General features: G+C 51.4%; 1 protein-coding gene and 1 long non-coding RNA gene across 2 annotated transcripts in view; one reads left to right on the top strand and one right to left on the bottom strand.

The window, feature by feature from the left end:
- Window positions 1-700: 700 nt before the first annotated feature.
- Window positions 701-26,851, top strand: part of KCNK13 (potassium two pore domain channel subfamily K member 13) — a 60,392-nt gene continuing 34,241 nt past the window's right edge. Inside the window, exons 1-2 of the mRNA XM_037130370.2 lie at window positions 701-915; window positions 1,381-2,374. Of these exons, the coding sequence (XP_036986265.2) occupies window positions 2,035-2,374 (340 nt within the window). The 5' untranslated portion in view covers window positions 701-915; window positions 1,381-2,034. The remainder of the gene's footprint in view (window positions 916-1,380; window positions 2,375-26,851) is intronic.
- On the bottom strand, window positions 8,625-25,115 carry LOC119037964 (uncharacterized). The gene is made up of 4 exons (XR_005080323.2): window positions 24,372-25,115; window positions 21,472-21,582; window positions 18,133-18,216; window positions 8,625-8,722 (listed from the first exon to the last, which is right to left on the bottom strand). It is a non-coding gene; the product is annotated as an uncharacterized LOC119037964 (long non-coding RNA).

Raw genomic sequence — 26,851 nt, 5'->3', positions numbered from 1 at the left:
ATTTAAAACCAGATGGGTTGATGGACAGAAAGAGGGATGGATAGATACATTAAAGAAGCACATACCGTTAAACTTACCGTCGCGGTGAGTATATGCGTGTTCGCTGTAAATTTACAACTTTGTTTTTGAAAATTTTCATAGTGAAATGGTGGGAGCAGTCGTTGCAGGACTTATCCAGGGTGTACACACGCCCCAGGAGCCACCACCCTCCTGACGCTGTTGCCCCCAGTGGGCTAAATAAACGAGGGACATCGTGGAACTGGGAGTAATATCCGCAGCATGGGGCTACCAATGGCAGAATACTGGAATCCAGACTGTGTTTATTCTCTGCTCCTGGTGAGTGCACGTGGGTGGGTTGGGCCTTGAGCCTGGAACCACTCTCTCGGGAGGCGGTGAAATTTTGACTAATTTGAAGATGCCCGTGTATCCATTCCTTTATGCATCTATATTCACTCCCCCGTTCCAGGGGCTGGTGGTTCACGGGGGCAGCGTGAGGCTGGGTACACAGGTGCGGGCGAGCTGTGTCTGAAAGGGACGGAGCGCCCTCTACTGGCCGTGGGGGAGCCCACATAGCCCAGCAAGCGCTGGACCCGCCTCTCCAGCACCCACTCCGGGTGTCAGTGCGCCCGGGTTGGGAACCGCAGCCTTTGAGGGCCCGCCGAAACCGGGCCTCTGCGGGCGGAGACGGGCTCCGGGGCGGCCCCGCGCGGCCAGGAGGTAGGCGACAGGGTGGAGTCTCCGGCGGGGGCGGCCGCGCAGCTCCACCTGTTGCCGCGTCGGAGCGCACAGGCAGAGCAAGGAAGAGCTCGGCGTGCGCTCCTGCACCCCCGCGCTGCCCTGCAGGGCGCGGCTGCGGAGAGGAGGGGACCTGGGGACAGTCCCGCCAAAGTAGAGCAGAGGGGCCGTCTTCCGGAGGTGAGACTCGAGCGGGGCCGCAATGCCGGCGCCCTCTGAATGGCAGGGTCTCGGGGAGAGGCCCTTAGCAGTTTGCTGGGCGTTGAGGGCGGGCCTGGGGGTGAGGGGTCTTGCAGCTGGTCTGCAGGGGTGAGGGACGAAGCCTGGTGGGCGCAAAATGTGTGGAGTGCACTGAGGCAGCCAAGTCCGGGTAGAGGAGATGGCACTCTCTGGGGGGTCAAGGTCTCCCGGCTTTGGCGTACCTCCGGCCCTGGTCCTCCGCAGCCTCTCCGGACCTGGCGCTGTCTGTGGCGCGCGCTTCTCTCGTGCGGAGCTGACACGTGCGGGCCAAGGACGCTCCCGCGCAGGGCGCAGAGGCCAAGGGCGTTCTGGGCCGGGGCCAGGCAAGGGAGGCTGCTCCGGGGAGATGCCCCTAACTTCCTCCGCGCTTTCATTCCAACCTCCCTTTCTGGTCTCCTCCTCCAGCCCCTCGGCCCGCGATCACCACTCGGCACGGTCCCCCGGTCGGTGCGCCCGCCCGGGACCTGTTCCAGCCTGTAAGACCCGACAGCGGGGCCGGTGACCCGAGGGGCGCGAGCGACGCCGCGACTGGGACGCAGCACCGCAGATCCACCTGCAGCGCCCGGACTGAGACCGGTCGTCTCGAGAAGTGATGGTCAAAGGGATGAAGGCCGCGGGGCTCCCCTTACCCTCCAGCCTGCGAAGCCCGCGGACCCTCGCTCCCGGGGACGCTCGCCCTCGCAGGTGTGCGTCCTGAACACGCGCCACGCCCCCTCCCCAATCTCAGCCGCGCCGGGCTCCGGGGCGGAAACGACCCCGCACCCTCGTGCCAAGCAGAAGCGGGCTCCGCACCTTCTCGCTCGAACCTTTGGCATTTGGGAGAACTAAGCGGCGGCGAGAAGCCGGATTCGAAACCAGGAGTCGGGGCGGCGGAGGGGGGTTGGTTCCACTGGAGCAGGAGCCGCGGGACCGGGAAGCGCCCAGCGGGCATGGGCGAGCCCGTGGTCGCGCGGCCGCGGACCCGCTGAGCGCTCGGCTGAGCCCCGACCTCCGGGGGGCCTGGGCGAGAGTCCGCCCGCCGTCGCGGCCGTCCGGCGCGGGGCTCCCCGGGGCCTGGCCATGGCCGGCCGGGGTTGCGGCTGCAGCTGCGGCCCGGGCCACCTGAACGAGGACAACGCGCGCTTCCTGCTGCTCGCGGCGCTCATCGTGCTGTACCTGCTGGGCGGCGCCGCGGTCTTCTCCGCGCTGGAGCTGGCGCACGAGCGCCAGGCCAAGCAGCGCTGGGAGGAGCGCCTGGCCAACTTCAGCCGCCGCCACAACCTGAGTCGCCAGGAGCTGCGCGGCTTCCTCCGCCACTACGAGGAAGCGACGGAGGCCGGCATCCGTATGGACAACACCCGTCCGCGCTGGGACTTCACCGGCGCCTTCTACTTCGTGGGCACCGTGGTGTCCACCATAGGTACGTGAGCCGCACTGGGGGGGTGGAGGGGCCGGAGGACTCGCCGGCATTTTCCTGGACGGGCGCTTCCAAGGGGAGGGCAGCTCTTCTCAACCTTGCTCGGCCGAGAACATCCACCGCTCGGCCAGCAGCACAGGTGTGAGCCGTTGCCTGTCCCGCGCGTGGTGTGGCTTCTGGGCTTCTGGAAATGGGATGCATTTCGCATCACCTGGGAGCTCGTTAAAACTGCAGCGTCTCAGCCCCTCCTCCGAGCTCCTGAGTCAGAATCTGCAGCTAACAAATCCCCCGCGGACGCCAGGGATCCGAAAATTGCAGACACTCCGCTGTGGGAGATTTTCAGTCTAGTTGAGGAGACATTGCTTGAGTTCGTAGAAATTTCCGGATAAAGCTGACAAACTGGGGCGGGAACCTATAAACGTTTACTGAGTTAATGCCACGCACCAGGCACTGGGTGGAGGGGGTGGGGCACAAACTTAAAAAGAATCTGCCCTTGACTTCAAGATTACAGAGGAAATCAGACTGAATACCAGACTGAAAGTTCATCAGAACGCTAATGAGGAGGGAAACTGTTTCCTACCTGGAAGAATGGGGGAGAAATGACCTTTGGGCTGAAGCCCATAGCATTAGGTATGACGTGGGTTTTGCATTCTGGAGGAGGAAAGACTTGCATTCAGGCACCCCATGAACTTGGTCTGTAGAGTAGGCTGTGAAAAGGGCCTCCTGGCTAATAGGGTGGAGCTGGGGGCCTTTACCGCCAGTTTAAGGAGCTAGACGCATCTAGAAGCAACCGGGAGCCATTGAAAGTTTTGGAGCAAGAGTGCAGCATGGCCACGGTCAGTTTGCCTTTATTGCCAGCAGGAGGAAAAAGCTGGGTGTCTTTGCGCCGTACCCCGAAAGAGTGTTCACCCTTGAAACATAATCGAGTTACAGGGGGTCTGGGGAAGATGCGGTGGAAATTTTGAAGAAAGAATAAAGCTGGCACAGAGGAGGGGGCTTTGAAAGGCATTGCTGAGAGCAAGTGGCTCCTGGCTGTCAGGGCCAGAACAGCAGCAAGGCTCACAGTGGCACATGTCACAGGGTGCAGGTGCTCTGCAACTGTGGCCCTGTGCTAGTGGGAGCGCTGTCAGTGAGGCGGGGTGACAAGGTGAACTTCCTTGAAGCTCCCACGCATGGTCGTCTTGGGTAGACGTTCTGCCAGAAGGAGCGCAAAGTATAACAGATCAGCTGCAGGCCTGATTAGGCAAGAAAGATTTCCCAAGGTCCGTCTGGAAGTGCAGGGTCGTAGCTAGGGAGTGGGAGGCGGAGAGGCCTGCAAGATTGGGGACCCGCAATGCTTTGTCTTACCCCCGCCCCACCCCCACCCCCCATCCCAGGTGGTGCTGCCCATCAGCAGGTCACTGAGGCACCACGCCGATTGGGTGTCTGGCACGAAAAACTGTCAGCATTCTCCATGATGTCCCGAACGCGGGCCTCGAGGGGGTAAAGGAGGAGTAATCCCCTCCACGGCTCTCTCCTCGCAGAACTGTCTAGCAGAATTCCCTAAATCCCTCATTGTGTCACCCGGTGTCTCTGAAGACAGGCCCAGAATTTCTATGCAGTGACAGCTTGGGTGAGCAAAGGGATCGGCAAGTTTGCTGTGGAGCTGCCCTGAGTCGGCTACATTTGCGTAGCAAGTGCAACAGAGTTTTTATTTAGGTCCAGTAGTTATGTGGGGTGGTTTTGTTGGGAGACTGGGGGGCTAAATCCTCCCCCACACCACACACCACTCGTTGGTTCTCCCCTTGGACATGGAGGTAGGAGGGTGCGGAGTGCATTTACAGGCTGACGAACATCAGTGCCTTAGGAACGGAGAATGTCTGGATGGGTGGGCTTGTCAGAGGTGCAAATGTAATAATGTAGCCGGCGGCTCAGAAGGAAGCCTGGACAGAGAGTCTGGAGCTGGAGCTGGAGCTGGAGCTGGCGCCTGTGACTTGCACAGGTGCCTGAGCCGTTCTGCACCCCATCCGTCTAGTCAGAGACGTCGGCAGAGCACTGCCGTGGTTCGGGCCACACTGTCGCTGCACAGTAGATGTTTGTCCTGTCTCGGGCTGTCCCCACCCCTAAGCCTGCCCCTTTTCTCAGGGTTCTCGTGAGGGCCAGTGAGCTCCTGTAAGGAGTGTTCTTTACAAAGCACAAAGCATGATACAAGTATAGGCTTATTTGTACATTTGTAACATTTCCTTTTAAACTGCTTTATTTGTTGCTGTTGTAATAACACACTTGCTACCCTTTACAGGAGTACATCTTAGGCACACACTGCTTGTGTGAATATGTCATGCAGCTGATCACTGCATCCCAGTCACACGTAATTTCAGCCAACACAGCTCCATGAGGCAGGTGTGGTCATCTCCATTTCATAGACCAGGGAACTAACGTTCATGATCTTCGCAAAATAAAAAGTCTAAAGAAGGTACGCTGTCTGTAATGCCATCACCCCAGGTTAATCACTGCTAACATTTTGGTGCGTGGCTTTCTGTTCTGTGTTCCCTACGCACCATTTATAGCTTGTATTTTAACCATAACATTACATGAGGGTGTTTTTCTTGTAAAAATTGGTTCCACTCTATTTTACTCTGCAAAGACTTTGAGGTAACACAACAAAAAAGCACACCATAAAATACTCCTAAAATGCAAACAGAACTTCATAATCAGGAGAAGGAAGAACACAGATAATGAGAAGGTGCTAGACAGGGGCTTTGTCTTAGCTTAGGTTTGCTCAGGAGTGGACTCCAAGGCAAGAATTTGAGTTCGAGTGGTTTATTGGCAGGTGCAAGGGAGACAGGCAGGTGCAGAAGGAAGTCAGTCCATACGGATAACACTGTTAGTCAGGAGCACAGTGGACAGTGGGTGCAGGCAGACCTCCAAGATATGCCGGGTTCAGCTCCAGACCACCACAATAAAGAGGTTCATAACTTTTTTTTTTGCTTGTAGAGGGTCTTGCCTTCCATTTGTAAAAAATGCAACACCTGTAAAGCACAATAAAGTGAAACAATAAAACGAGGTATACCTGGACCTAATCCCAAGTGAAGCTTGAAAACAGTGCAAAACCCATGCCTCAGAATGATCCCAAGCCAGGGAGCTACAGTGGGCTGTGTATACATCCACACCGGTCAGTGATTGGTTCAAAGCTGCATGGGGGCAGAGAAGCACAGCCTATAATTTCCAGACACTGCTGGCCTGATTTCTCATGGACAGCCCACAGGCAGCCCAGTGACAGAGATGCGGGCACCAGCCCTTCGAGGTCAGGCCAGTGTGACCAGACATGATAAAGGGGATCCAAGCAGCGTGGGCAAAGGGCCCGCAGTGACTATTCGAGCTGCAGATCTGGTTGCAAGCACCACAGCAGAGTCGTGGCCCAGCCTGGAGTTCCTCTCAGAGAAAAGGTCCCCCCCAGGGTTTTACATAGAGAACATGGTGTCGGACAGCAGCTGCTGTTCACAAACAACATGTTCTGGGGAAATGCAATGGAGGATTTCACGTAACTGTTGCCTCATCGAGGCCTTTGATTTAGAAGTCAGAGAAGAGTGGAAAACAGTCCTGCAGTTTCTCAAAAGGTTAAGCGCAGCGTTACCATGTGGCCCAGCAGCCCTGTCCCCGGGGTGTGCGTCCAACAGAACTGACGGCAGAGGCCCAACAGGTGTCTGCACGGCCGTGTCCGGTGTGGCATTGATCCCGGGGGCCAGAGGGGGAAAGGACCCAAGTGTTTATCAACACGGGAATGGATAAAAAACGTGTGTGTGCATGCAATGGCATCCTATCCAGACACAAAAAGGAATAAAATTTTGATGTGTCCTGTGACAGGGATGATAGACTGAAGACATTGTACTTAATGAAATAAGCCAGTCACAGAAGGACAATATTGCATAATTCCACTTACATGAGGTACTTGGAATAAGTGAATTCCACGGGGATGGAAAGTAGAACAGGTGACCAGGGGGCTGGGGGCAAAGGGGGAGGTTTGTTTACTGGGCAGGGTGTCTTTGTTGGGGGGGATGAAATGAGTTTGGGGTGTGCACAGTGCTTGGGCTTATACAACACAGTGACTGTGTGTAACGCCATTGAATTGTACACTTGCAAATGGTTAAAAAGTTGGAGCAGAATGTTAGGACACACTCAGGGATGTTGGTTTCGAAAGAGGCTGGTGATCAGACTTGAAGCAAGAGTAACTGTTCGGTTCTGCTCCAAAGAGACTGACAGCCCAGCTGATAAATGGCCCTTTCATAAACATCTTCTCTCAAATAGGCCTTTGTTGGGAGTCTGTTTCTGGGTTTGCCTCTGTATTTATAACTCAGCTTCTGTTCAGAAAGGATTTGAGGTCTTTTGCATATAATGTGGTAGTTGGGGCAGGCTTTAGGTTACTCCCAAATCTTAGTAGCTTAACGCAGTAAGAGTTCGCTTCACACACACAAAGCCCGCTGTGGGCGTGGTGACTCCCCAGTGCAGTGGTCTCCTGGGTGGCCCAGGTTTCCAGCCTTCTGTTGTTGGGGCCCCTCTTTATCAGCTCATGCCCCCAGAACCGCCCAGGAAGGGGGAGAAAGAGCTGAAGAGTGGAGCTCCAACAATTCACTGACCCCCGACCTGGAAGTGATGCAAGTCACCTCCATACACATTTCATTGGCCAAATCAAGTCACATGGCTATACCCAGCTTCAAGGACTTAGGGCACCACACTCCTTTGAGCTCCAGAAGGAGCTCGAGAAGTAGATGAGACACTATTGGGCCCTGGTTGGTGTGGCTCAGTGGATTGAATGCTGGCCTGTGAGTCAAAGGGTTGCTGGTTCGATGGATTCCCAATCAGGGCACACGCCTGGGTTGCAGGCCAGGTCTCCAGTAGGGGGCATGCAAGAGGCCACCACACACTGATGCTTCTCTCTCTCTCTTTCTACCTCCCTTCCCTTCTGTCTAAAAATAAAGTCTTAAAAAAAAAAAAAGACCATTGGTGAACAGCACAGACGCCTACCCACACATACATGAGGACAGTGCAGTAGAAAGCAGCGAGTAATGGATTTAAAACATCGGGGAGATGAGAAATGTAGCAGGATAGGACAGTTGAGCCACAGATTAAAACACAGAGATAGGCATGAAAAGGGCCTGTGCAATTGCCAAAAGTGGCTCTGAGTTTTGCAGTTGTCACAGTGTGAAGAGGCAAAGGCAACCACTAACTGGTTCCCCTTTCCAGGTTGGCAGCTGGGAAGACACCCAACTTTTCCAGACTTGAATAAGGGTTTCTCCTACAGACTGTCAGGAAGGGGAGTAGGTAATGTGGTGAGTGGTCTCCTCCACAGCCCCTGGGCCGTGAATGCGAGAGAGAGAGACCTCCCTCACCGCCAGCTGCTGTTCAGTGAAACCCCTCGGCCAGAGTGCAGCGCCCTGCAGGGCAAGTGTGCAGCTCCTGCTGGCGTGGTCCGGCATGGACACTTAGAATTTCCTTCCGGTGGTGCCCAGGCTTTGGTGTCCATGAGAACTCACCCGAGGGAAGTGTGGTGTTTGTCAAAATGCAGGTGTTGGGGTGGGGTGCCCTGCAGGGCTCCTGCTACAGTACATCTGAACTGAATTCGGAGCAGCTTCCCCAGAAGGCTCTGATGGAGACAGGACAGGCAGCGCGCTTGCGGCATGCGTGACCGGAGTGGGCACAGAGTTGGAACTGAGACCACCCCCAAGGGTGCTCACTGTTCACGGGTGGTCCACGAATCAGTGGCGTCAGCATTGCCTCAGACCCCATTGGAAGTGCAGGGTCTCAGGCCAAGCCCCGACCAGTCGAACCCACCTGCTCTTTAACTAACACCCAGGCAAGTCATAGGCACACTGAGTCCGTGGTTTGTGTTGTTACTGACTTGGACAGGAGCCCCTGTGCTTCAGAGCAGGGCCGCACTGGTGGTGGCTGGGCTCGAAGGGAGGGGAGACTTCCATCAGCCACCTCGAGACTGCCTCACCAGCTGGAGGTGTAGTAGGTGATCGGGGCGAGCACTGTCCAGAGGTGCAGCGGGCACAGGCTGAGAACGTGACTCTGCATGCATGGACCTGAGGTGCCCAGACACAAGAGACGCTAAGCCCCACCTCCACAGTCAGCCCCTCGGACAGACGACCAGATTTCAACAAGAGTTTAATTTGTTTTAATGAAGCAGGAAGAGTTACACTGGTGCCCCCGTTTGGTCCCAGGTGGGGCTGGTGACTTGGCCGTCCCTGCCCTGCAATACAAGGTTCTGGTCGGGTTCAGGAGCTGGGCCGGCAGGTGTGTGATTTGAGCTCATCAACGTGCAAACCTGTGTAGCACCGGACTGAATATTGTTTCCTGACTCTTTTGTTTTTCCTACATGGAAATAAGGCGGAGAAGGGAGCTTTTAAAATCGCACTAGATCACGTTTCAGACAGTAAAGGACTGGGAAACACCACTGCGCAGTATGAAGCCGTAAGCTGACATCAAACATAATGAGCAGGTTTCTGGAGCAAAGAGGACTCCCCACCGATGCATCAACGGAGGTCACACGTTAGCAGATGTCTTGCTTGTGGAATAGGCACTTTACACTTTACAAAACGTTTGCTTGTAAACCTTGGGAGATAGGTGGAGAAGTTGTCCCATTTCGGGGATAAGGAAACTGAGGTACAGAGAGCATAAATATCTTAATTAGGACAACACATTTTTAAAGTGGCAAAGTCAGAATTAAAAACAGATTTTGCTTTGTTTACCACTGTTGATAAAAGAAATACACATCTATTTTAGAAGATAGGGAATACATAAGAGCATATGAAAAAGAAAGTAGAAATCACCCATCATCCCACCATTCATCGAGAACCACTGTTAACAGTTTGGTGAAACATATTATATTGAATCTAAAGTGTTAAAAGATTTTTACCAAGTCCAAGATGAGTCATTATGTTAAATGCCATTAGGAAAGGAAAGAATGCTGCCAATTAAATTCTGAGATGCTAGCAACGGTGAGATCATCCTGATTTAAGAGATACTTTGACGCCAGGAAAAGGTACATTTAAAAATCCCTGAAATCATATTTTATATCTGATTGTTTTCCATATAACAGGAGCATATTGTTGTGATTAGGTCAACATTAATTTCATAATAGAATTTCTTTGATTTATGCTCACAATGATTAATTTTAAATATTTATTAAAAACAAAGTGTTTTTAGCAAAGTGCCCTGACTGATGTGGCTTAGTTGGTTGGGCATCAGCCGGCAAAGCTCAGGGTCGCCAGTTCGATTCCCAATCAGGGCACGTGCCTGGGTTGGGGATTCAGTCCCCCAATAGGGGCTCATGCGAGAGGTAGCTGATCAATGTCTCTCTCTCACAAGGATGTTTCTCTCCCCCTCTTTCTCCATCCCTTCTCCTCTCTTTAAAAATGCATACATACATACTTACATACTTGGAGTTCATCTTTCCCTCGTTTTCTGTCAGAACCAAGGCGGGCCGTGTTAATCACTGCGTACGTGTGTGTTTGATTTTAAGGATGTTTGCCCTCTGTCATGCAGCAGCCTACTCTTTACCCATTGTTGTTTTCTGTCTCGTGTTTATTATTCGATGCAGACTCGGGATGACAGAGGAAGACAGAGATGGTCTGGTTAGCCGAGTCTCAGGGCTTGTGTGAGATTGTAAGGTGTCCGATCCCTACGTCCAGGCATACGGAGCCTCGGGTCACCTGTCACGATATTTCAGTGCCCCCAAGGCTGCAGCGTCCCTCCCATCAGCATGACGACTAACGTGCTGCCCCCACCCCACCCCCCCGGGACTTTCCCTCTCCAGTTTGGACGGACGTATTTGATCCCAGAAGTCACTTCCCCATTCTGCCTGTGAGCCTTTGGCACGTTGGCCCCATTATCGGTGTCTCAGGTCTTCCCTCGTGCCCAGGATCCGATGAAGACCACGAGGCATTGACCTCACAGACTTCCGGGGCCATAGTTTTCACACGGCGCCCCAAAGGGCCCCGGGGTTCTCTGTGGAGCCTTAAGGGCAGTACTGAGGGCCAAGGGGAACCTTCAAGTTCTTATCTCTGATATCTATCTATCTATCTATCTATCTATCTATCTATCTATCTATCTACATGTGTCTAAAATATGTCTCCTACTCCATTACCTTTTTATTGACTACTAAATTGTTTTGGCTTGCAGAAAAGATTTTTATAGTGCCATACACAATCATTTTGGCAGGCAATTTTTTTCCCTATGGTTTCTCATAAATTCAGCTCTCCATGTTTGAGATAAATGTTCTTATTCATTCTTTGTTTAGCTCTACCTCCTCTCAAATTTTATTCAGAAAGACTGCTTTTTAAACGGTTTTGTGTGATTGGCTATATAATTATGCCCTGGTTTATTTCTAAAATTATCACATAATGATTTGAGAATGTGCATTTTCCAGAATTCTCTTTTCTGTTTGAATGTCTCTTTGTATCCTTGTATCTGTGTTTATTCCAGCTGGGTTTCTCTTCTGTTACAGAATTCTGGAGTGGGAGGGAACATAATCTCCAAACACACTCCAGGCCTAGTGAACACACCCGAAATAGCATTTCAGTCGTGTGTTTCAGAGCATGTGTTTCAGTGTTACTGATTGTATCATCTGCATGACTTATTTTATTAGTACCTTTGTTTATCTCTTAGTGTTTTATAGGTTAACATCTATTTTTTAATTTAGATATGATGTCATTCCTGCAATATATTAGAAGGTATTTCCTGTGTTTAGAGTATCTTTCTAGTTCTAATTTTTAGTAATTTTTAAGTAAACCACTTCATACATTTTTATATTCTTTTTTAAATCAGTTTTAAACTTTTCTCTTTGTAGGGACTTCAGCACACTTAACACTGAGTCTCATTTGTATTATCCTTTTGTGTTCTATACTCTTTATTTATTTTTATCTTTTTAATTCTGTACCTTCTGTTACAGTGGAATGGGTATCGCTTTTGACATTTAAGTGTGGTCAGAATGAAATTTATCAAAATGTCCCTGTGGATTAAACCAAAAAGACTTTAGTCATTATTGTTCCTGTTTAGGAATAAAATTAAGTTAAGACGGCTTTCTCCGGACGACACGGAGTCTTTTGTCCTCGGGTTCAGCCCCGTTCTGTCCGCACACCCCACCCCCACCTTGTCTCCCTGGTGCCTTGTTGTGCCCCGTTTGCTGGAAACACTTTCTGAAATGACATGTTTTCCATCGTTAGAACCTGCCTCGTGTCCTCGCATTGGGTAACGAGAGCACATCACCTCCACAAACCGTTGTCTCTTCAATGATCTTAACACGCTTCCTTTCAGCACCTTCCTCTTCAGTTCAGCCACGGCGTCTCCCCAAGCCTGGCTTCTGCTTTCAAACAGACAGTGACGACAAGGCGATTAGCCTTCAAGGAATTATTGGGTTGGCCAAAAAGTCTGTTTATTTCATTCCGAAAAATAGAAGACACATTTTTCATTTTCACCAATAACTTGATTGATTTGGATATTTTGAGTGTGTCGACTATCTCCTGCCATTGGCTTCTAGTGGGAAGAGGCCAGGGACGCTGCTAAACATCTTCCAATGCCTAAGACAGCCCCACAGCAAAGAATTGTTTGGCCAAAATGTCAATTGTACCAAGAAACTTCGCAAACCACCTTTGCACGCTGAATCAATCACAGCACCTTCTCCAAACACTGCATAAATCTTTTCTTTTCACTTTTCAGTTGTGTTTTTACCTTTCTTGAAATAATAAAGCATAATTACACCAAAAGCATTGCATGTTTTCTTCCATCTTTGATATTAAAATGGCTGCACAAATGTTCACCAATTTTGATACTTTTTCCCAATGCAAACTGATATGACAGCTGTCACAATACAATCTAACAAAATCATCTCGAGTGAAGTTAAAGACACCTAAGTGCCACTGGAGCCATCGTAGGGAAAAGAACTAAAACTTTTTGGCCAACTCAGTTCTTCCCTGCGTGGTCTGCAGTAACACCCCAGGTCACACCGAGTGGAGGGGCAGAAGCAGACGGCAGCTTTGTCCAGCAGCTTCAGGCCGACGTGATCCTTAGCACCCAGGAACTCGGGAGGAAAAGTCCCTGTGCTCCCAGAGCCCCCGGACGGAGCCCTCTAGGGCCCTGCAAGGTCACGTTCACACGCCATGCTTAACAAGAGTTCGGGTCAGGTCACACAGCCTCCTCTGGCGTGGGTGGCAAGGGGCGTGTTGAGGTGGCATGCAACTGGAAGAAGGGAACAATTCCCAGGATTGTTGGTAGACATGGAGGGAAGGAGGAAGAATGGCCCCCAGACACACACCTTTGGGGGTCCCATGGAGGAGGAGGCAGTTTTCAGAAACAAGGTTCCAAAGTGGGGGGTCCGCTGGAGGGATCCTGAGTTGAGTTTTGAAAGTGCTGAACTTACGCACCTGTGACATTATGACGGCTCTGAGGTCACCAGGCAATAGGAAATTTGCAGCCGCGTTATAGTCTTAGGAAACCAGCGCCGTATACCATCCGTGTTGACCAAAATGATGTTCCGTGGTGCATGACTGTCCGTTCAAAACAGATCTTCATCTAGGTTTCTCCTCGCTTGTGATAGCTGTCTCGGTTCAGCATCCGCTTTGGCATCCGGATGATACTGGCTGATGGAACGAGTGGGAAGTGCTCGCCTGTGGTCCCGAATGTCCTCCGGCTTTTGCCCTGGACTCATACACCTGTGGTGTGGATGCAATGAGAACAGCCTCCTGTTGGAGGGGTGTGTTGGCTGCTTCTGATTGTTTGCCAGTATAACAGCTCTAGAATGCAGAGTGTTGATTTTAATATTCGAAGTCTGAATTGTAACTATAGGTACTGCCAAATTTCCGAGCATTTAAAAATATAAACATTCTCAACCAATTAGCAAGAACTTTGTTATTCTCACAGCGACCGTGGGCTGTACTTTCCTCCTCCTTGTTACTGTACTAAACACTCTGGGTGCGTAACATTTCATCCTGTGAGGCAGGACTGTTACTTCCTTCATCCCGCGGGCGAGAAGGTGAAGCACAGAGGCGGAGACCTTGCCCAGAGTCCCCGCAGTGGTTGGACTTTGGTTAGAGCTTTGTTCAGCCATTGTGCCAGTTTGGGAGAGGAAATTAGCCTCTGAGATAGTCCAAAATCCAGTGAAAACTGGTATCAATGCCCAGGCCCTGATTCTGTATTTACATTTGCCATCAGTGATTTCTATTTGATGCTACTGAGGAACGCTTTTTGCAAGCTATTGTTTTGAAGAAACTGGCCTGCCCGGCTATGTGATAAGGGTGACGTCCAGATGTCCCACCCTGGCTTTGAACAGTGGACAGTGTCTCTTCTCCCTTCTTGTCTGCTTAGGACCAAACCCAGTGCCATCTCATATCAAATATAAAATTCAATTCATTTAGTCAGAATCGATTGAGTTCCTGCTTCGAGCCCAGCCTGACTGTAGGGGTTCTGGCCCCAGGTGCATGGGTGGACTTCACGAGGTCTGTACATTTGGATGAGAAAATGGTTCCCTCCCCATGTTTACCAAGTTCTAACCAAGCAGCTTCTAGGGTTTCCTTCAACAATGGATGTGGGTGGCAGCCCCGAGGTCTCGGGAGCAGCGCCTGCAGCTTCGTTACTGGTCAAAACCGCAGATGTATTCTTCTCACTTGATAGTGTGGCAGGTGCCACTGTGACATTTCCCCTTCGCTGCTACTTCAAAATTATGGTTGTCATTAGACCCGTTCTTGCTACTTAATGATTTTATAAAGTACCACATGTACTGCCCTGGCTGGTGTGGCTCAGTGGGTTGGGCGCTGTCCTGCGAACTGAAAGGTCACAGGTTCGATTCCCCGTCAGGGCACGTGCCCAGGTTGCAGGCCAGGTCCCCAGCTGGGGGCGTGTGAGAGGCAACCACTCAGTGCTTCTCTCCCTCTTTTTTTCCCTCCCTCCCCCTCTCTCTAAAAATAAATAAAAATAAAATCTTTTTACTTTTTAAAGAAGCTCATGGACTGTCCCAGGCATTTGTTTTGCAGTTTAGTAACTATCTTTTCATACGGTTGCTTTTGAAATCCTGTGCGTATCATTTCGTTCATTTATAAAACATTCTGAGAAGGGACCCAGCGGCTGCCCCAGGCTGCCCAAGGCCCCCGTAACAGACACAGTCATTGAGAACCATGCCCGCATCGGGCTGGTCTTGACTGCAGAGGAAAAGGGGAAGGACTCTGTGGCTGTCTCAGCTCCCTTTACAATTAGCAAAAGGTATCAATCCCCTGCAATTTGTAAACTGACTTAAAACACTCTTGCTCAGTCTCTGTACACAATCATGTCTTTTCCCGATGATTCGGAAGACTTGCCACAATGCGGCGGTGTCTGGAGGGCCGTGGTTGGGCAAGGCCACTGCCACGCTCCCTCACAGCAGGGGGCAGAAGCAAGTGTCCCGAGTACAGGGAGTTCTTCCTCCAGGGCGGCGAGCCTGGTTCAGAGCTGCCCCACCACCACCACCCCCGTTTCTCTGTCTCCGCGTTCCCAGCTGGTTATGGTGTCCCTCTGACTCCTGGGTCACCACCCGCCCCGCAGTCGCAGGCACCGTTGTAACCACAGACTCGGGGGTACATAATACTTCACGATTATTTAACACTACTTCTTGTCTAGTATTTTCATTAGAAGCTGCAACTTTGGCCAAAGGCAACATGCTTTCTTCAGCCCACAGGTGGTGATATGCTGATAAATGTTAAAGAACTAGATTTACAAAAAATCCCCCTGGTATGTAGTATTTGCCTATTTCCGTGGTGTAAATATTGCCAACAATGGCCAATTTCAAGCAGTGAGTATGAAGTCGTCGAAGGCAGGAGGCAGAGCAGAGATGTGCATCCCCAGCTCCAGTGAGCCTGTACCCACCAGCTCCAGGACACCCCCTTGGCCCACACAGTGTTTAAGAAACATTCAAATTAACCGTCAACTTTTAAAAATTAGACTTCCCAGTCAAAATCTAGATTTCTGATTTCTCTTCAAAAAATAGAAAATCTGGGTATTCTGTGTGCACATTCCTGCAACCCAGCCACTCCCAGAAGAGCTACAGACACTCCCTTTGGGGAGCTTCCTGGCCCCTCTCCACCTAGGCCGGGTGTCACCTGCCATTTATCACTGTGTGTGATGTCTTTCCTGTCCCCCTGGCTTGCCAGCTGAGCTTCCCCTTGTCTCTTTGAGATAGGAGAGCCAAGTGATCTCCTCCCCTGCTTCTATCAACAAAGAGTTGCAGAGTCGGGTCCCAGATGATTCAAATTTTTTAAATTGTTTCCAGTTTGATCACGAGGCAGTCAAGTTTCTCCTGATGGGGTGCATGAAGACATTCCGTTCTTGTTTTTTCCCTCTGGCTGTCCGGAATCAGTAGGCAAAGAGATTTTCTTTATTAGATGTTAACAAGAATCGAAGCAGAAAAGCGTGAACTTTGTGACAAGCTGGTTTCCCTACTGGGAATGAAGACCTGCTAGGTGGAAATGGTGGAAAGTGACAAGTTCGGAGGAAACTTAGTAGTTAGTGATGTAGCAAGCCCTGCATGCAGGGGAGGGGGGGCGGTGAGGAGAAAAGCCGTGTCTCTGAGACCTCGCTGGGTAGCTCCGTGGGCAATGATTCGGGATAACACCAAGCGTCTGGGAGAGCGGAGCGACCTGCCTGAAACCCAGAACGTGGGACAGCCCTGCCGGAGTGGTTGTACCATAAGTACCTCAGCGTTTATGGGTGGGTGGAAGGGACCATAAAGGTTATGAGGCATTTTAATGTCCTGTCCTTGGGCAGGGTGGGTGACGTGCTTCTCCATGGGACTTAGAAATACGAGGTTCAGGCACTAAGGGCAGGTCCTGAAGTTTCCGGCGCTGGAGGGTTGGGGGCAGTTGGTCAGAACAGCTCTGGGGCGGAGAATCGCATGTCAGACATACCTACTGAAACACTGGCAAGAGTGTCGTTTAGGAAGAAATCAGTTTCACGTTGGGAAAGGTTGCTCTGTTTTGAAAGGCACCTACTGTGCGCAGGGGCCTAAAGGAGGGTTTTCGGCGACTCCTCTGCAAACCTCTCCAGGGTCTTCCAAGCTCATCTTTGGGAGAAGGCGCCCACTCAGGGCTCCAGGACACCTGTCCGTCTAACTCTTCTTTCCAAGAGTGAACATGAACGGAAGAAAGGAGAGGGCTTTAAACGGATCGACGGGTTTACTACACACAGGTGTGGTAAAGCTGCAGTTAAAAAGCAGTTTGCGCGTGAAAGGTGAGGAAGGACAGACTCTGTCAAGGGGCTGTTTGGAGTGGCAGGAAATCTGGCCGGCAAGCAAAGAAGATGCACAGGACGCGAAATACCAATCCCAGGCTCTTCACACTTGAGTACTTTCATTTCTTTGTTAAAGAAGAATCAGGGTGCTTTCAAAGGGGGAGATGACGACGGACCAGACACCACTACTCAGGGGCCTGTTTCACACCGGACGCCAAACCTCCTTTGGGCAGTAGACACTGCAGGTCCGCGCCCCGATTATGATAATTCAGCTCGTCGAGCTCTTCAGAGTTGCCAGGCACCACACTGAGTACAGACTCGTGATCCTCCGTTTGGTCCTGGAAAAACCCTCTGCAGTAGGTGGTGAGGTCCCACTTCACAGATGAGGACACCGAGGCTGAGAAACTTACTCCCCGCCCCACAGCGGGCAGGAGGGGGAGCAGGTCCTTCTGACTCCAAAGCCCACACTTTTTCTAGATGGTCGTCTCACCTCGACAAGCATCCTGTTGTACCGTGAACTGATTCATGAGCTGAACAGAACACAGCCCCCAAAGCCTGGCGTAGAATTGCTGTTGTTCTCTTAGCACTGGTGAAGAAAAATTAATTCCAAGTCATGTCAGTGGAGATGACATCAGCCCCGTTTCCCCCGGATTTTATGCTTCCTCAATAGTGCCTTTTTTTTTAATAAAAGCTGTTACCATTGTCCTGATCTCACAGTGCCACCTATGCATTTCTAACAAGTCGAGGGTGAGTCAGGGAGAAGGTGGAGGCTTTGGGGCTGTATTCCAAGGCGCTCCGATCCCATGGGGGTGCCCAGCCCGGCATTAGTGTGGTGTGGGCATTGCTGCAGGGCTGCAGGGGCCCCACGGAGAGCAGACCGTGGCGAGTGCTGTGGTTTCCTGGGAGGATCCCCGGCTCCCATTCGCCTGCAGAGAAGGAACATCGTGACTGTCTCAGTTCCCTCCTCCCAGCAGACTCGAAGTTCTCCTCGCCCATGGGTGGCGCTTGCTGCCATATCCTCAGTGATGGAGCTCCGGAGTCCCACCCTAATCTTTCTCAGTGCCTTGCATGTGCGTAGTCCGTAACGGAACCGGCACCCCACTTTTGGAAATGCCGATTCATTGTACAGTTGGCCGGGCTGTATGGGGATTTGTTGGAATGGGGTGTGGGAGGTACCACTCTTCCCCACTGGCCTCCTTCTCCCGTTACCTCGTGTCCCCCAAATTCTGCTGCAGCCTTCCCTTCGTGGAGAAGGGCGGGAGTGCCCCAGTACCTCTCAGGATTTGTGTCTCTGGGGGACTGTGAGCTGCGTGTGCCCCTGGCTCCATTCTGTGCGTCCCCACCTAGCCCAGCGCCTGCCCAGGGTACGGCCACCCAGCAGCTGCCATCTGCAGACTAAGCAATCAGGTTACCCCGCCCACAACACACCCAGTGAACACCGCTGGAAGGAAAACAAGACAAAACTGCAAGAAAAGCTTTCCTTTAGGAAACAGAATGGGGAACAGACCGCCCACGATGTCATACCCACTTACCGCTTATTGGCACAGAGCACACACAGCCAGCATCCTGAGGGCCCAAGAGAGGAAGGTGAAACCAGGCTTTTAAAACACAGTTATCTGGGGAGAAAATACAATAAAGAAATAAACTGTTAAATAAAATAAGTAAAACAAACAATAAAAAATAAAAGACACTTGCCCTGGCTGCTGTGGCTCAGTGGATTCAGTGCCCACCTACGAAGCAAAGGGTCACCGGTTCGATTCCCAGTCAGGGCACATGCCTGAGTTGCAGTCCAGGTCCCCAGTAGGGGGCACTCAAAGGGCAACCACATATTGACATTTCTTTCTCTCCCTTCCCCTCTATCTAAAAATAAATAGAGTCTTTTAAAAAATAGAGAAAGATGGTTATCAAAACCCACTCAAACATAAACAAGGGGAATCCATCCCAAGGACCCGCACCCCTCGTTGTCCCGGGGCACAAACATGGCTACATCCTCGGGAGGGGACGAGGTTCTGGGTCTCCCACTCTGAGCCCCGTGTCTGCTGCACGTTGCCCTCCCTGCTGTCCCCGTGCCAGGCTCTAACTTGCGGTTCCGAGTAGACTTCACAGTTCAGATCCCGAGCACCTGGACATGCCTCCTGCGGGGTTCTCCCCATGCCCCCGGGGGTTCAGACGACGGCGGGTAATGCATGGGAGACAAAACTTTCCACGGGGTTGGTTGATTGACTGATTGATTTAAATGGCATGCACACGGGCACACTGAAGCGTCTGTGATTTCTTGCTGTGGTTGCTCAGGACGAAGTTTAGCTTTAAAGGGCTGCCAAGCAGATAACAATGGTGGGCTCGTGACCACATCAGAGTGACAGCCCTTTAGGAGCTGGGAAAGCCTCGCCCGATAGCTTTGGGGAGGGAGCGGGTCCGGACGATTGGCTTTTCTCGTCATCAAGATCTGACACTGAACCTTTAGAAAATAATGTTATACCCACCTTTGGAATTAAATGCTGAAAATCACCCGCTGTCTCACTAACCAGAGTTACTGCTTCCATTTCTGTGTGTTTCTTTCCAAACACTGCGTGTAAGGTTTTCCCTGGGTGGAGGCAAAACATTTCTAAAACGTGTGAGTCCACCCCTCCATCTCAGGTCTTGTTGGCGGTTCCCAGTTGCCCCCGGCGCTGCCGGGAACAGCTGCAAGTGGAGAGAGAGTAAGAATGGGCCTCTGTCCACCCTCATTCAGGTCAATGTCCTCGATAAATCCGATGCCCTCTGTTCCTTGTTAATGGCCTCTTCTTCCTAAAAGTTGAGTATATGACAAATGCCAAAAAAAGCCACCCCAGAATGTCCATTAGTTGGGTTCCAGGAAATGGAGAATTGATTCATCCATATGAATTATTGGAAAGATTGCTCCTGGCTCAACAGGTGGCCTTGTACGTATCATCGAGTTTTCTGTTGGAAACAGCTGGGAGGAAAATGCCGATTGCTGGGCGGGTTGTGGGGACCCTAGGTGACAGGCATTTGCTGTCACAGAACAAAGCTAACCCCGGGTGACCAAAGCAGCAAGTCAGCGCTTGTGAAGCCTGACCTCCCAGCAGCAGAGTGCGGGACAGCAGGGCGTGATGTTCCAAGGGTTTATTCAGAAGGATTTGGAACATCTGCTTAAGAGAGAAAGTTCCAGGCTGCGTTTCTCCTACCGGACAAACATGCTGATTCCTTCCCGGGGGGGGGGGGGGGCGAGTCGTCCCCACGGCCCAAAAATTGTGCATCTGTGATGTGGACGCAGCAGAACAGTCTCTCCCCTCCGTCGGGTTTCCTTCTCTGACAGGTAGCTGCACCTGCCTCGGAAGCCTCCTTGAGCTGTTCCTCTGTTCGTACGTTACCTAAGGCTTGTGCTTGTCCTGCTTTTCCCCTGGCAACTGAGCATCACACTTGATTTGCTTTTCCTGCGTCAGGAAGTCTCTGAGGGCTGGGAGAAAGTCTCTTTGGAGTGAAGCCTAGCGCAGCGTGGGTAGTATCAGCTACAGTTGGATGATTCGGGGTCGGCCCCAGGAAGTAGACTAAATGGGACTAGAAGGAGCTTCCTGTAGAAACCCTGATGCACAGAAATGTGTTCACTTTTTACCCCCTGGAACCCCATAGGAGGGGTCATAGCTGCATTTTGGGGACTTAATTTCTTGTTGATTGACCCATTCTCAAGCCTCGGTGTTGGTTGACCCCTAATGAATTGAAACTGGAAGCAGATTCTGCATGATGAAATATACTTAATAAGCCTCTTTTCGAGCTGGAGCTGGTTGACCTCCAAGACATGGGGCTTTGCTATTCCTGGAGAGAAAATTACGTTCATCAGAGAACACAAAGGTGTGGTTGGCCCAAGGTTATCGGGCAGGCTTCTCTGCCTGGGTCTGCGCACTGAACAAAGAAAAACAGTAATTTCGTCAAATTAGTGGTGGTTATTTTCGTAGCCTTGATTGTCCTCATGCAACAGCTGAATGATTCTGAAAAATACTCCGAAATGCTGCCACCTTGCAAATCGCACTTGTGTCCCGGGTTAGACAGTTCCCTGGGGCAGATGCCGCCACTTCCTGTGCAAGCAGGTGGGCTGCGGCTTAACAAGGGAGTTACCGTGCAAGGCGCCGCACCCCTCTGGGCCTCGGTTTCCCCGTCTGTGACGGGGGGTGGGATGGGAGGGGTAACACCTCGCCAAGCTGCACTGAGGACTAAAGGAACGACACAGGCAAGGCGTTTAGAACCACGCCCACTACTCTGCCACAGGGTCCCCATTGCACTTTCTCACTGAAATCGCGGAACAGGCAGGGGACGGTTTTTTCTGGAATCTTGTTCACAAGTCCTCTCTACTTTCCACTCTAATGCCTTGCCCCGTATCAGCGATCCCAGGAAGGATGTCTTGACTTCGGATGGGGCAGGGTCTCCTTCAAGGGTGGCCCCTGGAAGCGGACTCCTCTGGGTACCTCTGGGTGCTCCACTGATTCCGGCTAAAGGCGGGCGTGTCCTCCTGTGGTTGGTGCCCCTGACAGTGGCTACCAGCGCAGAGGAAGCCCACGGGATGCCAGACTGCCCAGGCCTTCTGTTTACTAGTGTATCTTCATTTAGGGACGAGGAAACTGAGGCTTAGTAGGATTAAGGGAAAACTCTTGCATTTGCTCAGATGCCTGGGGGCAAAGGCAGTTCAGTCCTGGATGGTGGGCCTGCAGAATCCGTCCGTCATCTCAACCCCCACCCTCTTCCCCTGCCCCCCCTGCCACACCCACACGCAGGATGCTGTCTTCTCTCCCAGCCCCTGCCAGGTTATTGGGAATCCGTGACAGGGACAGTGTGTTCTGCCCCGTGTGTCCTGCCCCCCCGTCAAATGCCTCCCTTACCTGCATACAGCCCCTGGGAACTGAAGCTTTTCCTTGGGGCTTCTAAGTCAGCACGGCCTGTTTTATTAGGGGTTCACATGGACTTTCGTTCTTCCTTTGGTTGCTGTTTTCCTGTTGAACCAGAAAGTTTCAGTCTAAGGTGTTAGACATGGGAGGTTGGGGAACTTTAGCTTCATTAACCCTTTGGGAATTTTAACGGCAACCTGGTTATTTTATCCAGGAGCTTTTCCCATGGGGGAAAAATGCATGGATTTTTAGAGATTGAGAAATACCGGGAAACCCGAGCACACTGCCCACCGCAGGGAGAGAATGGCGTCCTCTTCCCCCCTTGGACCAGCGAGGCCCCTGAGCGCCTCTCCTGCTCCTGAAGACCTCTCCGTTCTCCCTAGCAGACGTGAAGTGTGGATCTCATCCGGATACTGAAGGTCGACCTCTGAGCTTCCTTGACCTTGACTTTGTCTCTGCGTGTAGCTGGTAGGCAGGCGTCCGCTCTTGCTCTCTGACATCTCACCTCACTCCAGTCCCGGTCTCCCTCTTCACTGAACCCCCTACTCCTGGGCTCTGCGGAGAGAAAGCCTCCCCCAACCGCGTGCCTCCTCTTCCAGCTGCGGGCCCCGCCCTCCGTTTTTCTGGGGGGGTCAGGAACTGCATCACTTCAGAGCCTTGCCCCTGCACCCTTTTCTCCCTTAAAGCAGTAATGATAGATATACATATATTTTTTAAATTTTTTTATGGAGACTATTTTAAATCCATTGTTCTCCAGGCCATTCTTGGATGAGGTTCTGGAAGCCTTGCTGAAAACACAAGTTCTCCAAAGGCCATTCTCTCCCCTGGCACAGCAAGAGCCCAGGTGGCAGCGAGACACATCGACCTTGTCACCGCATGTGTCACCGTGTTTGGGGACGCCTGTGATTTGCTTGATAATTTTATCCTTTTTTATTTCTTTAAAGCCTCTCTGTGATAACCTGAATAATCCTGCCAGAACTGTTTTGGAAGGGCGGCAGTTATCCTGTTTCCGTCCTGGGCCCCGTGTCTTTGTGGGACGACCAGAGGCTCTGCCCTGTTCTTTTGCCCAGAAGGGCAGGGGAGTCCCAAGGAATCCCTCTGCTTGTTAGGTGGTGTCATCTTGAACTTGGGAATCGACTGCTTCCCAACTCCATTTTGCTGTTTACATGTCAGAGGTTGGGTTTGGGTCCATCTGTACCCCCAAGACCTTCAACTGCTCTCCTTTCTGTTCTTCTGGTCCTCAAGCTCTTTCCTGCTTCCAGCCCTTTGGACTCGCCTCTTTCAGCCCCACCTGAAGGCGTGAGAGCTTCTCTTAACGCCTCTGGGGAAGTAACTGTCCCCTCATTCATCTCTTCTATGCCCTCACCCGAAATGAGGGACATGAGAGGCCACACTTGTCCCTTCCTTTTCATATTCAGAATAAAGCAAGTGGCAGAACAGCCGGTGTTGGAGCAACACGAGTCCTCACACATTTGGTGGGGAAACTCTGTGCGTGCAGGCGAGGCGCCGCCCACCTGCGGCTCTGGATTGGCTGCAGTTGAGGGCGATAGTGCGCTCAGGGGTTAGACTCTCAGGCTTGGGGCTCTAGCTACAAAATCCATTGCCTTCCGAAATCCAATCTTTCATTTTCTTTATTGAAGGCCAACACCAAACAAACAGGGAAGGCAGCAATTTGTGTCCAGAGAGAACCAGAAACAAGGGCTCCATTTATTTTGTAAGTTCTTCACCTCTAAGGAAAATGTTCTGGTTAAAAGAATGATAATAACTGCGTTTCCTGGGGAAGCTGAACGACATGACAAACCCCCACGTGGGGCTGTGGCGAGGGCAGGGGCAGAGGAGGAGCTGCTCGGTGTGCACAGGACCCGGCACGGGGCAGAGCTGGCCGGGCAGGCCGTGCGGCGGGTGGGAGGCCAGCCCTCATTGGGGCTGGTCCTTGGGTGTCTGGGTCTGTCGTACAAGTCAGCCCTGTGACCTGGGCACTCCACCTCTCTGGGTTTCAGATCCTTTGTCTGATAAAGTAGAAAATTCTGTCAGAACAGCACTGCTTAGCTCTGTCCCACCCAACAAATTGCTTCCGATGTGAAAAAATGTAACAGTGCCCTGGCCAGGTGGCTCAGTTGGTTAGAGTCTCACCCCGTAGACCAGAAGGCTGCAGGTTTGATTCCTGGGCACATGCCTACGTTGTGGGTTGGTTCCTGGTTGGGGCCAGTATGAGAGATAACCAATCAACATTTCCCATTCTCTCCCTTCCTCTCTCTCTAAAATCAATAGAAAACCATATCTTTGGGCGAGGATTAAAAGAAATTGTAAATAAAATAAGCTGTCTATATACATAATTTCAAAAGGAGGAGAAGCGGGGAGAAGGTACAGAGAATAAGTAGCATAGATGGTAGGTAGGAAATAGGAGGAGGGTAAGAATAGTATGGGAAATGTAGAAGCCAAAGAACTTATATGTACAACCCACGGACATGAACTAAAGGAGGGGAATGCGGGAGGGGGGTGTGCAGGGCAGAGGGGAATAAAAAAATAAAATTGTGCAAAAAAAGTTTGTTTGTGAATAAATAGGAATTAGGTTCTAGGCTGAATAAAGCAGACAGGTTTTCCGCACAGGGGGAGCCACTGGGATGTTGGAAGGTCGTTCCAAAGGCAGACAGTTGTTCAAGGTGCTGACGGTGCCACCCTTCACGGGACATCTAGCCTCCCGGCCCCGCCCACAGTTGGCCAAACCCTGTGCCAGCCAGTCCACCTGCCAAACACCTGCTTCTGAATGCCCTGCAGGGGCAGGGCTGCCCCTGCTGAGGACCCTGCCCTCAGGGACCCCCGGGTGTCCTGGGGATTTTGTTTGAGCCCCTCTGATCCAGGAGCTCTGGGCTGGGCCTAGAGTCTGCACTCACCTCAGACTTCCAGGTGCTGCTGCTGGCCTGAGACCACACGTCTGAGAGACCGACGTGGCACCTTCTTGCACTGAGCATCTGTGGACTCAGGGCACGTCTCTCAAGTGCAGGTGTCTCTGACAACCACCTGCTTTCAAGTCTCCTGCAGCCCCTGTCAAGGATGTAAGTCCCAGAGCCTCCCCCAAACGTCTTGAATCAGGAAGTCCTTACATTCGCATTTCAGCACTTCCCCAAATGTTGCCTCCAAACCGCTTGGGCTGAGGACCCCCGAGCTCATATCTGGATGTCTCTGCATCTTGAAGATCTTTAGGAACAAAGACCCGTTCTCTGTCCAGATCTCAGATGCTGTCAAGTCAAAAGCCTGTCCTGGGACATCAGATGGAGGTTGCAAAATCGGCCACTCCTCTGAGGTTCTGCATGTTCTAGACTTTTCTGCGTTTATTTATTCTTTTCTGAATGTATGTTACATTTCACATACACGCAGATGAGAAGCGCTCACGTCAAGGGCTTTCGTAGAGAAGGTCAGTTGGCCAGGGAGAGCGCGAGGGGAATTATTATTTACTACTCAGACCCAATTATCCTTAATTTCCCAGCTGTGCCGCCCTTTTTCCGGGAGCTTCATTTATTCTAATCTTCTGGTGGGGGAGGGGACTGCAAAAGTCACAGTGAAATGCCTCCTTTTATTGTCCTGAAGCCAGAGGCTTTCGGCCTGCACCACTTTGGCAAAGCCATCAAGAGCATCTGGAGAAGGGGCCGAGGGTTCTCTCTCTCCCCCTCCCACCCTCCCCTCCCCGCCCTCTCTCTCTGGGCGGAGAATGTCCCCCTTCTCCCTCACCGCAGCCTCAGAGCCCCAGGTGGCTCAGCCACAGCAATAAAGCCACCTCTGCTCCGTACAGAGCAGTTGACTACCATATTACAGTTAAGCCTTCTGAGAACATTTTTACATAAATAAATAAGGCTTCTGATTCCCTCCTCACCTTCTCTAGAAATCTCCTGGCCCCACCCCATTCAGCCCTCACAGGGTCGGGGTGTGGGTTGGGGCTGGGCTCTCAACTCTGAAATAGACTCCACCCCTCCAGGGGAAGTGGGGCCCCAGGAGCCCAGGCCAGGGGTTCAGCAAATCAGCCTCAGGGCTGGCTCCGCCCTGACCTTGTACCCTGATTCCAGAATCAGAACGTTGGTCTTTTGGCCAAGCCTCAGCCCCAGCCCCATTTCTGATGCCTGTTCTTCCTGGCCCTCCTGCCGACATCCTGTCTGCTTGTTCCTCTGTTCTCCGCATCTGGTCTCTTTCTGATCCTCCTTCCACCGCCAGGTGTTCAGCAGGCCGTCCTCCTGCTCACCTCCAAGGGGGCCACTCGCAGCGTGTTCTGTGGGCACAGCTGTGCTCCTGACCACCAGACACGGCTGCATCGAAACTTCAAAAAAAATGAAGCAGATGGTTTGCCCCACTGTGTGTGTCCTCGCTCCCCCACCTGTGGTCCGTGAAGTAAGCCCGAGCTTTCGGGACCGGCTGAGCAATGCAGTCGATTAATTCTGGATGCTGGGTCGTTCTTCGGATATCTGAGAGGATCTGCTCAGTCCTTCCGTGGCGCCCCTAAAAATACGTAGACACGGATGATCTGTCCTTTATCCAACTTCTCAGTAAATCTTATCAGTGGGAAAAAGGATGCAAAGGGAACTGGCAACAGTGAACACTGCACATGATAAAATTTGTCACAAATGAGAAAGTGAAGAATGCAAACCTGTTGGTAAAATGGAGAAGTGCAACGGTCACCCTGGGAGAAATTAGATGTGGTAGAAAAGGAACCCACACAGAATAAAACCAGCAGAAGGAAAAATGTCATGCGGTAAAACTGATTAAAAAAAAAACAGTAGCAGCATCAAATAATCTCGGCAAAGTCTGGATTGCAAGATCTGACCACAAATGGATCTCGCCTGAAACATGGTTTTGTGCAAACTCAGATGGTCAGAAGTCAGGATGGACAGACAAAAAAGAATTGATGAGTCCCATCTTTGGTAATTTTTAATAGAAAAAATGCTAGTGAAAAGAAATGTGTAAGATGGGGAAGTACAGTAAACCATTCCCTGCACAGAATGGAAAATTGTTGAGGGATTAAAGCCATTTAGGATGGGATTCACTGAGAAAAATACTTTCTCAATGAAATGTTTCAGTGTTGGTAAAATTCAGACTAAAATTTATATATTCATAAAGACAGAGTTAAAAAAACATGTTTTAAAGCAAAGCGCCAGCTGGGTCAAATAGAGTCTCCAAAAGACAGGGGGCCCAACTGCGGCGTGCCACCTGGATGACCAAATGCCATCTGTGGCAGGACCCTGGGTCAGGACCAGCGCTGCGTTGGAGGAAAAATGGGTGAAATCTGCATGAAGTTTCAGGTCAGTGAATAGTGACGTACCAAAGTCGGCTTTGCGTTTTGATAAGTGTGTCTTGGTGTGAGTTCGGCCCCCCCCCCCCCGGAGTT

Source organism: Artibeus jamaicensis, unplaced genomic scaffold (assembly GCF_021234435.1).
Source record: "Artibeus jamaicensis isolate MK-2021 breed Jamaican fruit bat unplaced genomic scaffold, CSHL_Jam_final contig_444, whole genome shotgun sequence".
Classification (NCBI taxonomy): domain Eukaryota; kingdom Metazoa; phylum Chordata; class Mammalia; order Chiroptera; family Phyllostomidae; genus Artibeus; species Artibeus jamaicensis.
This window is presented reverse-complemented; position numbering and strand designations above follow the sequence as displayed.